Genomic DNA, 17,171 nt, shown 5'->3' on the forward strand with positions numbered 1-17,171 from the left:
CCAATGTCCTCACATCTCTTTGTGTAATTAAACAGAGATGGTTTGATCTCTGGGATTATTGTTCAATCTCTGGTCTTGTCGTTTGCTCCCTGATGCTTGCACCAGTGGCCTGCAGGCTGCTTGGGATCCCTCAGAGGACCTGCGAGAAGCGTCCGGGAAGAGGAGATTCACATTTGCTGCACAGCAGTCCACCTCAGTGAAGTTTTCTGAAGGATCTGCGTCTCCCTGGCAGGTGCTGGGCTCATTTTAAGACTGGGTTTAAAACATTTGTCAGAAGTTTGATGGGTCAGAGCAACCTGTGATAATGGGAATTGGTCTCAAAGAGCTTTTCATAGGCCTGTGCAAACAGACAGATCTCCAACCCAGAAGCTCAAGAACAAACAGGTTTATTCCTTCTGTTGCCTTTCCTCAATAATATCCTGGTTTTAGTTTCTTACTGGGCAAGATGAACACTGGCAGTGAAAGTTACTTAGAAACTGAAGCGCATGCCTTTCCTCCCTTGTTGAGCCAATCTGATAATTGTTTCCATGAATAACATCAGCTCACGCCTGCAGAGCTGCTGCTGGCACTCGGGGCGTCTCCTGCTCATCGAGGGCTCTCCTTTGGCCAGGCACACGCTCACCTGCATCAACTATTTTTTTCCTGAGGATGAGTCCCAGCGGCGAAGATTTCTTGGTAGGGATGTGCGAACACGAAGCCCCCAGGAGCACCCCAGCGCTGTCTTTTCCTGCAGAGATCGGTGTCAGGCAGCAGTTGTGCTTTTAAACATGCATGGAGAGGGATCAAATGTTCAGGCGTGGTCTTCCAAAAAACATTTCAGTGACATAAAAATCAAAGTCCCCTTTTCAAGAGTGCCAAGAACTGTGGCTCCGATCCCCCGGGGTACACAGGTCCCAAACTTTGTGGTTTGGAGGGAGAAATCAGGCACCTAATTACTCTGATGGATCTGAGCCTTTACCTGCTAAGAAGTCGGTACCAAACCCAGAGCCTGGCCTCCCAAATACCCCTTTAAGATTAAGGACGTCTGTTCGCACCAGTTCAGTCTCCGAGGCCCTGAGTTTTCTGCCAGTCTGGGTAACCAAGCCCACCCGAGAGCATCGCGTGCCGGGCGTCTGTATCCGTGGGCTGCTTCATGCCATCCCACCCCCAGCACCCCGTCCGTCCCGCCCGGGCACGGAACAGCCCTGACCCAGAGGCGTCCCGCAGAGGCGTTTCGCCTGGCGTGTTCAGCCACCAGACGATGCTGAATCTGAAGACAGAGGGGCGTTCACCTTCGGAGGTCCGGGTGAAGCAAGGGGGGGGTGGAGAAAAGGAAAAAAAAGAAAAGCAAACCTTTAACACAGACACAGAGACACACAGACACACAAGGTGAAGAAAAGGTCAGAAGCTGCCAGAGCCGGCCGGGTTTTCGGCCGGGTTTGGGGGAAGCCGCGGCCGGGCGGCGAGCGGGGGCGGCGCGGGTGGTGCCGATGCGCCGCCACCAGGTGGCGCTGCCGCCAAGGGCACGGCGCCGCCGCGCGCCGCCCCGCGACCGGGGGGGGGGGGCCTCCGGCTGCCCCGGGGTCGGGGGTCCCTCCGGGTGCCCCTGCCCCGAGCGGCCCTTGACGGCACCCCCGCCCCAAAGGGCCACCGATCGCCCCGACGGGGCCCCCCCAGCGCGCGCGTGCGTCCCCCGCGCGGGACCCAGCCCCGCACCTCTTTCTGCCGGGGCTCCTCGGTGCGGGTCCTGCTGTGGGGTCCCTGCGACATCCCAAGCTGCTCCCTCGGGAGGGACCGGGCGACCCTCGTGCGCACCCCCGGGGACCCCAGCCCCGGCGCGGGTGACGGGGTGGGCGCGGAGCCCCGGCTCCGTGGTGGCCCTGCGAGGGCGGGGGGGGCAGCGCCCAGGGACGAGCAGAGGGACCCCCCCCACCCCCGCCATCCGAGTCCTCGCTGCGGCGGAGCACGGCCCTGAGGACAGCACGCCCGGGGACCCCCAGGTCCCCTCAGCCAGCAGTGGGCCTTGTGCCGGGTCCAGCTGCAGGCACCAAGCCCCGTTCCTCACCGTGCTCCAAAATTTCAGCGCTGTAGAAAACCCCTGGGCCCGCACAGGGCATCTGCAAGGAGAAACCCTTCCCTCAGCAGGAAGGCCAAGGAACCCAAGAAGACCGTGGTGTTGTGTCACCTCAGACGGGGAGGCGGGTGGCGAGGAGCAGCGAGCAGATCGCTGATCCTGAGCCGAGCCTCAGCAGCTGACCACGGTCAGATCTGGGCCGTTACGTGAGCAAATACCGCGCTGCTGAGCGAGCCGATGTCTCATCCCCGCTTGTAGATCTCCAACAGCATTTCTGAGCAAGCCGATTTCTCCTCACCTCCTACCAGAGCCAACCGACCCCGCCAGCGGGCGAGCGGAGCTTGTACAACGGGACCGCTTGTGATAGCGGCTGGGTTTTTTCGCGGTCCCCTGGGGGAATATACACAGGGAAAAATCAAGTTTGTCTTGTGCAGAAGAAGGGCTGGGGGCAGAAGCCTGCGGGGTTTCGTCCTCTCCTCCCTGCCGTAGGTGTCTGAGATTGAGAGCTGTCTGTTTAGACTGCGCTCACTGGCTTGAGGAACATGTGGCGTCCACGGTATGCGGTGGTTCTGTTTTTCCAGGTTTGGAAACCGACAGGAGGGAGAAAAATCAGTCATGTAAACCTTTGCTGGGGACCAGATATCAAACCCCTTCAAGGTGGGCCCGAGGCTTGCAAGGTGCCCGCCTGCCCTTTCCAGCCCGGCGGACGCCAAGCTGCGAAGGCGTCGGCACCGCAGGTGAACGAGCGAGTCCAAAATTAATCTGAAGGACGAAGATGAACCCCAGGAGTGACAGTGAGCCTTCAAGGGAGGAAGAACCACTTGGCAGAGACTGAGCCCCTAACCCTGGACCTTCATCTCGGCCACACCTAGCGCAGATGTGAGCTCCCGGGAGCAAAACCCTCAGTCTCCAGGTCGTCTTTTTTGGAGGATGGTGACAACGCTGCTCAGCTCCAGCAGCGACGCGCAGCAGTGCGGGCGACAGAGGGAAGGATCGACCCAGAAAGGCATAAAAACAGGGAAACCCCGATAAATACTGCAAGTTGATCGCCACCAGCTTAAACAGACCGAAAGGAACCCCCCAAAACCAAAACCCACCCCAAAAACTCTAAAAAAACCCCCAAGCGACAACAAAAATACCTGCTCTCTGAGAAAGGCCTCCACCAACTCTGACAAAGGCTTTCCCACCTGCCTTAATTAGAAGAATAATTAGGGTTTTTTTGTTGTTGTTACCAGGTAACTTTACTTTTGATTAAATTGATTACACACAGCCGGGATAATTAGTGTGCAGTAACCTGATTTCCTTATATAAAGACAGAAATACACAGCCAAATAATCAGATTAATTCACGAGCATCCCTTTTTTAGGGATATGTATGCATGAGTGTTCATGCAGACATAGCGGCCCACGGATTAAAGCAAAATTTGCTGGATGTGGTAGTGTCCTTAATTAGGTCAAATAAACCCAAACTTCGCAGGAAAATACCTATTTTTCAGATGCGCCCGGCTTGTCTGCCCGCTGCAGATTTATCGCTGCCCGGCGCAGGACGGTGATGGTGCAGGAGTTTCTCTGCTCGATTTTTTTTATTGTTATTATTTTATTTTTTTTTTTTCCACGCGGGGAAAAACCCTCGGGAACTTGCCGCGCGTTGCTCGGCGCGGCCGTGGCCGTTGCCAGCGGAGGTTCCGCGGGGATGCGCGGCTCGGGCTGCCCGAACCCCCCCGCGTCCCTCCCGGGGGAGGAGGAGGGGGCAGGAGCCGCGGGAGCATCCCCGCAGCCGCCCGCGTTGTCTGCCGGCGGGAGGCAGGCAGCTGTCAAACCGCCTTTCGCTTTCTCCTTGCGGGGGGGGGGCGGGAATATAATAATAATAACAACAACAAAAAAAAAAAAAGGTCAAAATAAAAATCTCCTCCGCTTTTCCTCCCTCCTCGTTTCACTATCCTCATTTTAAGTGTTTCTGTGCAGCGAAGGGGGGGGCCTGGACAGGGGACCCTTGGGAAGCCGCAGTCAGACCCCGCAAAGGCCCCTTCGAGGCTGCGCCGCGCTGGGAGCCACCGCACCCACCGCACCGAGGGCTGCGGGCCCGGGCCGGGCGCTCCGCGGTCTCCTCGGATATAACGACGCCTGTCACACCGCATGCTCCTTTATTTGCTGCTGGTACAGTCGTGAAGCCCACGTACAAATAACATACAGGTTTTATTTCCGTTCGATTTTTTTGTTTCTTTAGGGACAAAACGTACACAAAAAGGCAGGGCGAAAAAAAAAACCACAAAACCACCCAAAACACATAATTACAATTTTATACAGTGCAGAAAGAATTAAAATAGGTGTCACCGAACTGTACAAAGTCAGGGCGAAAACAAAAATATAGAGGGGAAAGGGAGGGGAATAATCCTTCATTATATATATATTTCTATAAAAACATATGGAGGATTGTCTTTACACAGAGATCATGATCGGTTTAAAATTTACAAAGGTTAACTAAAAAAAAAAATCTATATGGCAAATATTGCCAACAGATATTCACCGATTTAATACTGATCAACTGAGACTACTCGTGTCTCGATTATTAGCAACAACAACAACAAAAATATAGAATAAATAACAGAAGGAGCATGGCTGTCTCTTTTCAAAGTGCCTTATTCTCTCTGCATAGGGTCTGATCCTGCAGTCATTATGCAGGCAAAAAAAATATTAATAGCTAAAAAGAAAAATAATCCCTCTGAGAGATTTTTGCCCGCTGGGTGTTTGCTGGCAAAAAAAAAATACCAAAACAAAACGAAAATAAAAATAAAACAAAACAAAAAAACCCACACCGAAATCGAAACAAAATCAAAATAACCCAAAACAACAACAACAAAAAAGACCAAAGAGGTGTTTCTCGGAAGAAGGGGCTCGAAGTGAGACGGGACCTAGGGGGTTGGGGTCGGGGTCCTTTCCAGCCCCCCCAGCCCGATCCGGCTCTGCTCCTCCTAACCGGGACGGCACCGCTCGATGCCAATTACAAACCCGAATTGGTAGTTTCATTTTTTCTTTTTAAGAAGCATCAAAACCTCATTTTTCAAACCCTGGACCCAAACTCGCAGTCGGGGTTTTCGGGGGCCGGGGGGGGGGGCCGCTTCGGCGTTCCTCCCAGCCGGGCCCCAGGCGAAGAAGCAGAGGAAGGCAGAGACCGTCCGTGGCTTGGGGCCCGCCTGGAGGCCGGGCCCGGCCGATGCTCAGCTGCGGGGCAGGCTCCCCCGCCGCTCCCGGGGGCACCTCCCGCACCCAGCCAGTCTGCGGAGACCTCCCCCCTTCCGCCGAGAGGGTCCTGGGGGGGGGCTCGGTGCTGGGGGTCAAGCCTTGCCGGCCCCGGGAGGTGATGTTTTTTTCCGCCCCGTATCACATCACGCACGGCTTGATGTCCTGGTATGTCACTTGTTGGTGGTAATAGGAGCCGCTGCCCGCCGAATGCATGGAGGAGGAGGCCATGGCGTTGAAAGAGAAGACGAATTCCTTTCTGTCGCACATGCTCGGAGACTGGGAGTGATACCGCGGGATGCCTGCGGGACGGGGACGGGGGGGGAGAGACTGTCAGCCATCGGGATTATATTTAGTCGGGGAGGTAGAGCGCGGGAGGGAGAAAGCCGCCGTCTGGGGTTGAAAAAAAAATAAACCCAAGCCCTCCGCAGCCCGCGGGTCTCGGCGCGGGGCCGGGCGCGTTTCTGCCTGCGCGGGCGCGGACAGGTGCGGCCGAGGGGAACCCCGCGGCCCCGGGACGGCGGAGCCCTCCCGCCCGGCGCAGGGCCGCGGCGAGGGCACGGGGCTTGCTCTGGCCTGGGCTGAGGGGTTTTGGGGGGTTTTGTTTGTTGTTTTTTGGGGTTTTTTTTCCCCCCGTTTTGCCCCCATGAAGGCGCCCGGCGGAAGGCCCGCGGGGTGCGGGACGGGGGAGCGCGTTCGCCCACCGGGGCCGGCGGCGGAGAGCGGGCGGAGAGGCCGAGGGCGAAACGGCGGCCAGAGCGGGGCTGTTCCTGCCCTTTCTGCCTCCGCACCGGGACACAAAAACGCTCCCCCCACAATTAAAAAAAAAATAAATAACGAGGGGTGCGCTGAGGAGGAGCCCCCGGCCGCGGACCGCGCTCCCCGCGCTCCGGCCGCTGGCTGCGGGGATCCCCCGCGGCAGCGCGGTTCAGGCCCGGCGGCTCCTCGGGACCGGTTTTTGCTCCGTTTCCCAGCGGATCTGGGCCCTCTTCCCCGAGTCGGGACCGAGCCGGGAGCGGGCGGGCGCTGACCCCGGCCCGGCGCGGTGCTGTGCCCGGGCTCGGCCGCCCCGCGCCGGCCCGGCTGATGCTTCCCCCCCGCCCCGCCTCGCTTCGCGGGCTCTGACCCGCCAGCGCTCCGTTTCGCACCCGTTTCTGCCGGCCGCTTCCCCGCGAAGGCCCGGGGTGATGTGCGGGGATCCCCAAAAATGCCCCTTCACCCGGCCACGGGTCCCAGGGCTCCCCAGGGCCCCCCCTTCGAGGTGAATTCGGGCCGCCGGACGCAGCCCAGCGCCGGCCTCGTCCCTCCCGAGGCCTCTTCCCGGCCCAAACCGCTTCTTTTCCCCGCAAGGAGCCGGGGCACACCCCCCCCCCCCCCCCTCCGGCTGCTCCATGCCGGGGCCGGGGCTGCGGGGCGCGGGGGGGGCCGGGGGTCCCGGGCCACCGATTTCCGCGCGGGCGGGCCTGGAAAACACGGCCCCGAGGGGAGCCGGCGGCCGGGGACGGGGCAGGCGGCGGGCACCCCGGTGGGGAAATCCCGGCTCCCCCCCGCCGCGTTTGCCCCCTCCGGGTCTCGACGGAGGCTGAAGACCCCTCGGGCCCACCCGCGGCCTCCCCGTCCCGCAGCTGCCCGCCTGCCTGAGCCCGCCGCTCCCGGGCCCGGGGCGGCGGAGAGCGGGGCCCCCATCGCGGGGAGCCCCGACGGCTGCGCCCGGCCGACCCCCGCGGAGGGGGTCTCGGGTGCCTCCCCACGCGTGTCCGCGCCGCTCACCTTGCAGCTCGGCGGCGTTGTGGCTGTTCTGGTGCAGGTAGGGCTGGTCGAGGGAGTGGGTGGAGAGGCTGGAGGAGAGCGGGTTGGCCGCGGGGTTGCAGGGCGAGAGGGGCTGCTGCTTGATGTAGGACGCGCCGGTGTTCAGGGCCGCCGAGGCGGAGGGGGCCCACGCCGAGGCCGAGCCGGAGTAAACGGAGTGGGGCTCCATCACCCCCCCCCCGGCGAGCAGCGGGGAGGCGGGCACGGAGCCGTCGTGGTGCGGGTAGTCCCCCGCCGAGGAGCCGGTGCAGCCGCCCATGTAGGAGTGCCCACCGTTGGCGGGCAGGTGGGGCACGGAGTGTCCGGCCAGGCCCATCCCCTCCACGTTGCCGGACAAGTGCCCGTTCATCATCCCCAAGCCCCCTTCGAGGGAGAGGCTGTTGGGGGGGCAGGAGAGCCCGCCGGCCGAGCCCTGGAAGCCGTAGCTCTCGGGGAGGTGGTTGAAGCCGAGCCCGTTCATCATGCTGTACATGGGCTTCAGGGCTTGGCATTTCCTCCTGAAACCGCGGGGTCGGCGGCGAAAAGACCCCTCCTCGAACATGAACTCGCTGGCCGGGTCGATGGTCCAGTAGTGGCCCTTGCCCGGGCGGCCCAGCCCCTTGGGCAGCTTGATGAAGCACTCGTTGAGCGAGAGGTTGTGGCGCACCGAGTTCTTCCAGCCCTGGTAGGAGCCTCGGAAGAAGGGGAAGCGGCTCTGCAGGAACTGGTAGATCTCGCTGAGGGTCAGGCGCTTGGAGGGCGAGCTCTGGATGGCCATGACGATGAGGGCGATGTAGGAGTAAGGCGGCTTCTCCGGCCGCCGGATCCCGGCGTTGGTTTTCTTCGCCTTGGGACCGCCGCCGCCCGGGGCCCCGCCGCTGCCCGCGGAGCTGCCGGTGGCCCCGCCGGGGGCCGCGGAGGAGGCGTCCATGGCCGAGCTCTGCGGCTGCTTCTCGGCCGCGGAGGACATGGGGCCGTAGCTGCTCTGCGCCGGAGGAGGAGGGGGCTGAGAGGACAGAGCCTGCTGCGCTTCTGCAGTCATCTACGGCCGGGTCCGCGGCGGCCAGCCCCGGCCCTCCTCCGCCACCCTCCCCTCCGCGCCCCCCCAAGCGGCCACGCTGCTGGGGGCTCGCCGCCACTCACCCCCCCCCTCACCACCACCACCCCCGGCCTCCTCCCGGCCCCCCGGCGGGGTTTCTTTCCACCGGGAGGCTTCACCCCTCCGTGGATAAACAAATGGAAGCCACGACAAACCTCTCCCCCCGCAACCCCCCCCCCGCCGCCGCCTTTTCCCTCCTCCTCCCACTTTATCCCTAAATCCGAGCCCGGCTGCAGAAGGCGAGCGAGAGGCGGAGGGTCGGGGGGGGGCCGCAGAGGAGGCGGGATGGGGGGGGCAGCGGGTGGAAGCGATCCGAGCTCGGCTGCTGCGGGAGAGAGAAGCCGGCGGCCGCCCCGCCTGCCCCGCTGCCCCTCTGCGGGCCGGCCCCGTCCCGCCGCCCCCCCGCCGGGCTCTAGCGGAGCTGGTGCTGCGGGGAGCTGCTGCCCATCGCCGTGGCTGTCGAGTCTGGCCCCGGCCCCGCCGCTCGCCTTTCACTTTATCTCTCCGCGGCGGCCTCTGCCGCTCCTTGACAGACGTTAAGAGCGGAGAGGAGATCCCCGCCCCGACCCGCTCCCCCACGCCCTCCCGGGCGGCCCCCTCCGCCGCCCCGTCCCGGCCCCCTCCGCTCCTCGCTTCCAGCTCGTGGGCAGCGTTTAAAGAGACCTTTCCACGCCGCCCTGCCCGCCGCGCGTGTGTGTGCGGGGTCGTGCCACGCGTGAACGCGGAGCTGCGTGGGGAGCCGCCGCCCCGCCCCCTCCCTTCCCTCTCTCTGCTGATGAACCACGGGGGGGGGGGTGGGAAGGGCCCCACGCGTGGGGCCTGCGGGCAGCGCGGATCTTGCGCGGGCGGCGGAGGCTCCGCAGCCGCGGAGCTTCGCCCGCTTCAAACCCCCTCTTCGTCCGCTCTTTTAAGCTCGGCGGGCCCCGGCAGGATGTTTATACTGCGCAATGTAAACACGGGCTCGGGGGTGCTTTAATAAAAAGAAATCGGCGAAAACTCGCGCTGCCTCTGGAAATGCCCCTTTTCTGCCTCCGCCGCCGGGCCGGGGATGGGAACGGGCTTCGGACCCCTCGCCTGCTCCGGGGCTGCTTTCGGGATGAGGGTCGGTCGGTCGTTTGTTGTTTTTTTTGTGGGGGGTGTCTATAAATCTCTACCGAAGGTTTGCAGTCGAACGGCAGGAGGCTGATGCGCGGCTCCGGAGGATGCCACGGGCACACACACGGGGAGGGGGGAAGGAGAACGGGAAGGCAGGGGGGCAGAGACCCCCTTTTCTCCCCCATCACTTTCAAAAAAAACCACCCAAAAACCCCTTTTTGAGCATCGTCCCGTCAGGAGAGCTGTCACTCCAGGTAAGACGCTTCAGACCTTTGTCAAGTTCTTGCGGGCCGCGCATGGAAAGCTGCGTTGCGGGAGGGTGGGTGGATGGGTGGCACGGCTGCGGGAGCCCGGGCTTTCGGGGCTGCTGGCTGGGAGCGGAGCAGATGTGCTGGCTGCTCCAGCCTGCTCGCTTTCAGGATCAGGGAAAGGAAGAGAGAAAGCAAAGGGGGGAAGAAAAAGAAAAAAAAAAAAAAAGAAGAAAAACCTCTCCCCCCCCGCCCCGCTGTAGGCCCCACCGCCGTGCTGCGGGTCCGGCCCGCTGCAGAGAGAGAGGGGGACCCCCCGCCCCAGCCCTCTGTCTTCCAGATTCGCTTTTAAAGTTTGTAATGATAATTTAATACCTTTTGAAAGAAAGATAGACACCGATCGGGTTCCCGAACGCTCCCCGCGTCGTTCGCGAGCAGTTGCGAGCAGCCTCCGGGGCGCCGGTCACACCCGTGGCACAGCCGAGGGGGATTTCACATCGGGGCTTTTTTGTTCTTTCCCCCCTCTCTGCTTCCCCTCCCCATCCTCTGCCCCCTCTCCGCAAAGTAAATCCTCTTGCAGAAAGCGGCAGCCCTCCCGTTGCCAGGGCAAGAGGGCGGCTTAGGGGACGGGGACAGGCATGGAGACCCCCGGGCAGAGCCCGGGCCGGGAGCTGGTACCCGGGGAGGGGTTGGGGGGACAGTTATTTCTGGAGCTTTTCGCTTGAGGAGGAGGAGGACGGGGCTGCCCCGGCTCCCCGGGGCTCCCTTCCTCCCTCCCTGCGCGGAGCACAGCGGCCGCTCAGTGAGAGAGGGGAAAAAAACACCCCAAAAATCGCCTTTTCGGGAAGCCCCGAGGCCGTTGGTGCAGAATAAACCCTCCGCTTCTCGCTGTATTTCTTTTTTATTTTTGGTGGGGAGAGCGCATCGCTGACCCCGAGCTTTGCTCCGCGCCGAGTGCCCCCGCCCGGGGCCGCGGAAAAGGCGTTTTTCTTCGCTTTACATCTCTCTGCGGCTGGATCTCCCCGACCTGCCCCCAAAACACCCGGGGACAGAGCTCGAAACACGGCACAAAGAGCTCGTGTAAAATCCACGTTCAAAAAAAATCACCTCCGGCAGCTTTTCCACTAGGAAATAAAATATCTCCGAGCAAAAAAAAAAAACCTTCTCCGTGGAAATCCAACCATTCCCCTGCCGAGGAAAGCAGTCCCGCCACGGGTGCCCTTTCCCCGCCCTCGCAGAGTCTTTTCAGAGCGTGAAGCTTTGGTCTCCGATGTGTTTGTTGCAGCCACCGAACGCTAAAAATGGAAATATCTCGCCCCGGGTGTTCTAGGCCTCGCCGTGGGAACAGCAGAAGGTTTTGAACCGAGCCCGTGACTCGGGGAACGGAGAGTTTTGGGGAAGAAAAGCCGGGCCGTGTCGCGTCGGATGCCCGAGGGGGGTGAGGGTGTGCGGGGCTGGACGGACGGTGCGGGCCCGGGGGGGGGAACACGGCGAGAGAGGGGCTGGTGGTGACCCTTAACCGCTGACAGAGCCTCCGCTCAGCTCCCGGGAGCGCTTCAGGGTTCAAGATGGGCCTGGGGTGGGTTTCTGGAGGGGGGAGGACGGGGAGGTGTCTGGGTTGAAGGTGCGGGTTGGCCGCCGCAGATGAGCGGGACCCGCTTTTGCTGTTGTTTGCTGGTGGTTTGGGTGTTTTAACGGGGTTCCCCCCCAGCCCCCGGCGGGGAGAGATGCGGGGAAGGGAAAAAAGAGAAGAAAAAGCTCACCTAGAGCAATCAGCCCTGCTCATCCCGGCACCGTCCGGGGCCCGCTTTGCCGGCCCGGCCCCGCACATCCCCCGCGACCATCCCCGGCCCCGCCGCGCTTCCCCACCCGGCTCCTTCCCAAACCCGCTCCCCTTTCCCTCCCCCTCCCCGAAACCCGGCGGTGTTTTGTGTAAAAACAGACAAATCCGAGCTTTCTTCCTTTTCCTGCGCCGAAGGTATTTTTACTGGCTAATTGCTTAAGTGAAGTCAACCTCGCCCGCGGGCCGGGTGTAACCCGAGGATGGAAATGTCGCTGCTGCTGTCACGGGCGGGTGGGCGCTGCTCGAAGAGCGGCCGGGGCGTCCCTGCCAGCCCGGACCACCCAGGCCGAGGGGAGTGACCGCCTCGTGTCCCCCTCCCCGCTGCCCCTGCTTTGCATTAACACCACCCCCCCCTTTCCCCCAGCACCAGCCCTTTCCCCTCGGCTGAGTTTTGTGGGGTTTTTTTCCCTTCAGTCGCGGCCATCCCCGTGGCCGCTGGCCCCAAATCCGCGGCGAATTGACCCCAAAACGCTTATTCGAGGCCGAGGGGGTGCGTTCAAGTGAGGGGCTCCAGGCTGGGGGGAGCGGCGCTGGGGGTGGGTGGACGGGCCGAGGGAGAGGCGGTATCTGGGGGGACGCACGCACCCCCCAAGCATTTTTGCGGGTCAGTCACAGGGCAGTGCTTTGCCCCACGCGTGTGCGTGTGCCCGGCCGCGTGTGGGCCCCGTCCCGTCGGCACCCAGAGCCCAGCCCCGGCCCCTCGCACCCCCGGGGCTCCGTGCGGGCAGAGCCCGGCCCCTGGGACCGAGCGGGGCGGATTTTGAGGAAAAAAACAAGCCGAAATGGGGAGCGGGTGCGGAGCAGAGCTGCCGAACCGCCTAAGGCGGCTGCGGGGAGGTGCGGGCTGGCTGTCAGCAGCCGTGTCCCAGGCAGGAGTTCAGGCTTTGGTCAGAAAGACGGGAGGGGAAAAAAAAAAAAGAAAGAAAAAAAAAAAAAAGAAAAATCTTACACTTTTCCCCCCCTTATGTCTCTCTTTTCCCCCCTCTGCCCGTCCCGAGCCTGTCCCCCCCCCCCCCCCCCAGCCCACATTTTCCATGACGCCCTTCGATGAAATATTGCAGCACAGGAATTTACAGCCTTCTTCAGCGCAGGATTTTTTAGGAGTTTTCTGGCAGGACCCAGTCCCCGCGATACAAATCGGTTCCAGCGATAACAAGCCCCGAGCGCTACCACTCAGACACAATCGCTTCCCACAGAGATCTTCAAAATATCTCCGGGTATTTATATCCCTGCTCAGGGACGGGTAGCTAGAATACTTTCCCGGAGGGATGCTTTTGGACTGGCTGGGATTCAGCCCCGAGGACCTGGTACCGAGAGAAGGAACGGGGCTGAGCCGGAGCAGAGCCGGGACCCGGCGAGTGATGCTCCCGGCCAGCCCCCGGCAAACGAGCTCGCCCTTAAAGGCGGCCAGAGTCGGTGTAAATCCAGATGTAAATCCAGGTGTGAATCCGGGTTGGCATTGCTGAGCCGCCCACGCTTTCTCGGACAGGTAATTTTTTTCCCCGGGGGGCTCCTTTAGTGACGGGACCCGGTGCTGGGGATGCCCCCAGACCAAAAGGACCCTCGGGCAGGGATGCCCCCCTGTCCCAGCTCCTTGGCAGAGCAGTGTGGCACCGGGACAAAAGGAGAAGCCATTTCCAGCTTTTCTAGCCCCAAACTGGGTTAGCCGTTAAACGGGAACGGCGGAGCCGCAGAAGTATTTCCAACTGCCGAATTTTTTTGGGGTCGGGAATCGCCTCCAGCCCCCGGGGGGTCCCGGAGCAAAAAGCCCGGGGAGTCCCTGTCAAACGGTGAGGGCGAGGGACTCCCCCGGGGCTTAGCCTTATTTCCAGGCTTATCGAAGTTTTTTTCGTTGTTTTCTTCCCGGTTTTAACCTAAAACCCGGCCGAAATCGCACCGGTGTACCGGTGCTAGCGGAGCGGGGGCATTTTTAGCGTCGGGCAGGCGAGGGCCACGGGCCCCCCGCTTCGGGATATCACATAAAATCCTTCTGCACGGAGAGGTGAGAGAAGTTAAAACGGAATTGTCCAAATCAAGGAGGAAACCGTGATTTTCTTGCACGGGTGCTAAAAGCCGCGGGGACTGTGTATTGTCGGGCTAAATAACACCCAAACGGGCGGCTTCGTCTACTCTTAAATATAGAGACAGATCCGGAAAATAAACCCGACGGCTTTTGGGAGGGATCCTGTGGTGCCCCTCGGTGCTCAGCCCCGGGGACAGCAGCTCCCGGACGTGGCCCCCCCCTCCCCGCTGTTGCAGGGTACCCCGGGGCTGGGGGTGCGGGCAGCCGCCTCCCTGAGAGGAAAACCCCGAGGGGGTGGGCTGGGGGGACCCGCACGCTCCCCGCGACAGTGTGGAGCCCCGGGTCTGTCCCCGGTGCTGCGGGTCCGGGTGGGCAGCTCGGAGGGAGAAAGGTCCTCGAGAAGCACGGTCCCACCCGAGACCACCGAGGCGGGAGCATCACCCGGCCCCGGGGGAAGAGGGGGTGCCAGCACCCGGGCCCTGATGTCCCCGACAGCCACCAACCCCTTCTGCCTTGTCACCTGCCGAGCGGGGAGAGGGGGCTGCGGCGGCAGAGCAATCCACGCAGGACGCGGTGGTCCCGCGTGGGGAGGGATGCGGCCAGAACAACGGCTGCCAGCGATGAACGCTGAGGGCGGGGGTCCCCCGGGAGAGCGGGGAAAGGCCGGCACCGTCTCCGGGCCGTGACGGCGACCTGCCGCAGGTACCGACCTGCGCAGGTACCTGGCCGGGGGGGGAAAGCCCCCGGCGCGTCTCGGCGTGCGACAAGGTCAGCAGAGGGGGTTTGTCCCTCTGGTCTCTGCCCACGGAACTCCCACGTTGCCCCCGGGACCAGCCGGTTCCGCCCCGCTCGTAAAAGCGGCTTTTGCTGAGGGGACCCCTGGAGCATCCCTCTAGGGGCAAAAAAACCCCACCCGTGGGCACTTTCTCCCGGTCCTTTGCTGCAGGGAGAGGGGCTGGGCTGGGCTGCAGAGCGGCCTTGCAGCCCCCAGGCTGGGGGCCGCGGGGGGGGGGGGGGGGGGGGGGGGGGGGGGGGGGTCTGCACCGTCTAAGGCAAAGGCCCGCGGCCCGGGTCGAGGGGCTGCAGCATCCCCGCCCCGTGACCCCCCCCCCCCCCCCAGCCCGGACCCGGTCAGCCCGCACAGCTACCGCCTTGTCCCAGGGCAACCTCCTGATTCTTTTTTAACCTTGTTTCTATAATAAATCCCTCGCCTAAACTCCGTTACTTCCCCCCCCTTCCCCGACCCAGAGCGGGGGGGACTCGGGACTCGTGTTCACAGAGTGAAAAATCCCCGCTGTGAGCAACTGCTGTTCCCCTCTCTTTGCAGGGACCTATGGAGGGCTTTCCTTGGAAGCTCTCCAGGCAAAAATCGTTTTCCAGCATCATCATTATTATTATTTTTTAATACGTAAATTCCCGTAATGATGCACCGCTGACTTGATGGACCCCGGCAGCTCCTTGGTGCGCCAGCGGGCTCTGGAGCCAGGCTGCAGGGTGCTGCAGAGTCGGGACCGCTTTGCTTTGCAGTTACCAGCGCAGAGAGTTACAAACCACTAAAAGTCGGTTAATCGTCTTTCCCATCCCCTTAGAAAAACGTGAAATGATCCCTTTTGCGCAACCGTCCCCCAGTTAAATAGCATAAGCGATTTGGGGGGGGGGGGGGGAGGGCTTTAGAAAATGTTCTGTAGGGAGCAGCGTGCTCGGTTGGCTCAGCGGACGCGTGTGCTGCCCGACCCAAGGCGGGAAGGCTTTCCGCAGCACTGGTTATTATGCCCCCAAGTTAACTGATCTCTGCAGCAAAACAGTTGTGGGTTTTTTTTTGTGAGAATCAGGCTGATTCATCCCACCGTCCCGCTGCGCATCTGTTACCTGGGGAGGGGGACGTGATGTGTGAGAAAGCTGGGGAGGAAAAGGGAAGATAACTGGGGAAAAAAGAATATAAATTGGCGCAGAACTGGCTTAAAATTCGAAGAACGAACCCAGAAATGGTTTTGCCTTTCCTGTTTTCAGAATAGCTCGCTGAATCACAACAGGCTCCAGCGCGTTTTGCAGGGCACCCTCAGCTCCGCGCGCTTGATCTCCCTTAAATTCCAGTCCTTAAAATACGCAAAATCATTTTGCATCTGACCCCCTTAAAATCGGTGAATGCGGGAATTTCTACCTGCCCGCCAAGGAGCTGGAAGCAATCCCCTTTCTCCAGCAGACGTTGCGGGCTACCTGCGAGGAAAGACGCTGCCCGAGGGTCTGGGTAGCAGCGTGAGAGTTTTTGACAGGATTATTCGTTTCTCCTTCGGAAACGATGGAATTCGAACATTTCACTCCAAGCACCGCGGGCTCGAGGGTTTTTCTGGCCCCGCCGCGGTGCCGAAGCCGGGGCCGGCGGAGCTGCCGGTGCCCGGGGCAGACGCAGCCCCGGGTCTCCCGTGTGTCCCCCCCACGCGTGGGACGGGGCGAGGCACGGGCGCTGCCGTCGGGGCACGGCGCTGAGCCCTTAAACCGTCCGTATCGAAATCTGCCTGCCCAGCCCCGGCACCTGGGGAGGGAGCGGGTCCGACCCACGGAGGGGTCCAAACCCTCCCCACTCCAGGGTGAGCGGCTGGGATTAAACCAAATCCAGACGCGCTGTGAAATTCGGGCTGGCATTTCAGGAAAGGGATTTTGCTTCACGTCGGGAAGAGGCTGGAGCGGAGCCCCGGGTCTGGTTTGCCCCGCAGCCCCAGAAGAGGAAAACAGAAATCCCACCAAATAATGAAATACATAAATGGGTATAGAAAGAGATTGTCCTGGAGGGGAGAGGAGAGAGAACGAGAAAGGGAGGAAGAAGACAGAACAGGCGGAACAAAGAGAACGACATATAGAACTACATACAGAAACACCGAAAGAAAAAAAGAGAAAGAAAAAGAGATAAAGAGAACTAGAAAGAAAGACAGACAATATGAAAAAGAGAGAAACAAGTAGAAAAGAGAGTGAAAAAGAGAAATGAAGACAGACAAATGAAAAGCAAGAGAGTGAGAAAGAGACAAAACTTGAAAGAAACGGAGAAACAGGGAAATGGAGAGGCAAAAAAGAGGGAAATAAAAAATAACAAAGAAATAAAGAGAAAAAGAAAAAGAGGGAGAAAAGGGAAAAAATAGAGAAAGAAAAAAGCTGGAAAGAAGGAAAGAAAGAAAAAGAAAGTAATAGAGGCAGAAAGGGAGAAAGACAGAGGAATATAAATATAAATTTAAATACAAAGAGAAAGAGAAAGAGGGAAAGAGAGAAAGAAAGAAAAATAAAGGAAGAAAAATAAAAAGTAAAAATAAAGAAATAAAAATATAAAAAGACTAAGAGAAAAGAGGAAGGAAGGAAGGAAGGAAGGAAGGAAGGAAGGAAGGAAGGAAGGAAAGAAAGAAAGAAAGAAAGAAAGAAAGAAAGAAAGAAAGAAAGAAAGAAAGAAAGAAAGAAAGAAAGAAAGAAAGAAAGAAAGAAAGAAAGAGAAAGAGAGAAAAAGAAAAAAACGGAGAGAAAGGCAGAAAGGGGGAGAATGAGAGAGAGAAAGCACGAAAGGAAAAAAAAAGCAAGCAAATATGAAAAGGGAAATGAATTCCCTGCAAAACCAATAATTGGATATAGAAAACATAATTTTCCCCTGGAAAACAGGGGTGAGCCGGGAGGGGAACGCTCCCGCGGGCAGAGCAGCCCGGCCCATCCCGTCCCGTCGCGCCGTACCCTCGCTGCCCCCCCCGCAGCCCCCTCCCGTGCCCGGTGCCCTCAGCCCCTGGTCGCGACACGGAGGGAAGAAGG

General features: G+C 60.5%; 1 protein-coding gene across 1 annotated transcript; it reads right to left on the minus strand.

The window, feature by feature from the left end:
• Positions 1–5,233: 5,233 nt before the first annotated feature.
• Positions 5,234–8,122, minus strand: FOXF1 (forkhead box F1). Its single transcript, XM_075433757.1, has 2 exons — positions 7,063–8,122; positions 5,234–5,594 (listed from the first exon to the last, which is right to left on the minus strand). Exons 1-2 carry the CDS (start codon positions 8,120–8,122, stop codon positions 5,434–5,436), a joined length of 1,221 nt encoding a protein of 406 aa, XP_075289872.1. The 3' UTR covers positions 5,234–5,433.
• Between the last annotated feature and the right edge of the window lie 9,049 nt (positions 8,123–17,171).

This window comes from Opisthocomus hoazin, chromosome 12 (assembly GCF_030867145.1).
Source record: "Opisthocomus hoazin isolate bOpiHoa1 chromosome 12, bOpiHoa1.hap1, whole genome shotgun sequence".
Lineage (NCBI taxonomy): Eukaryota > Metazoa > Chordata > Aves > Opisthocomiformes > Opisthocomidae > Opisthocomus > Opisthocomus hoazin.

What these genes read in the sequence shown, in the direction of transcription:
- FOXF1 (XM_075433757.1), bottom strand. Translation starts at nt 8,122, where the DNA reads ATGACTGCAGAAGCGCAGCAGGCTCTGTCCTCTCAGCCCCCTCCTCCT. An exon ending in CAACGCCGCCGAGCTGCAAG is followed by an intron (nt 5,595 to 7,062) that starts GTGAGCGGCGCG and finishes CCCGTCCCGCAG; the next exon opens with GCATCCCGCGGTATCACTCC.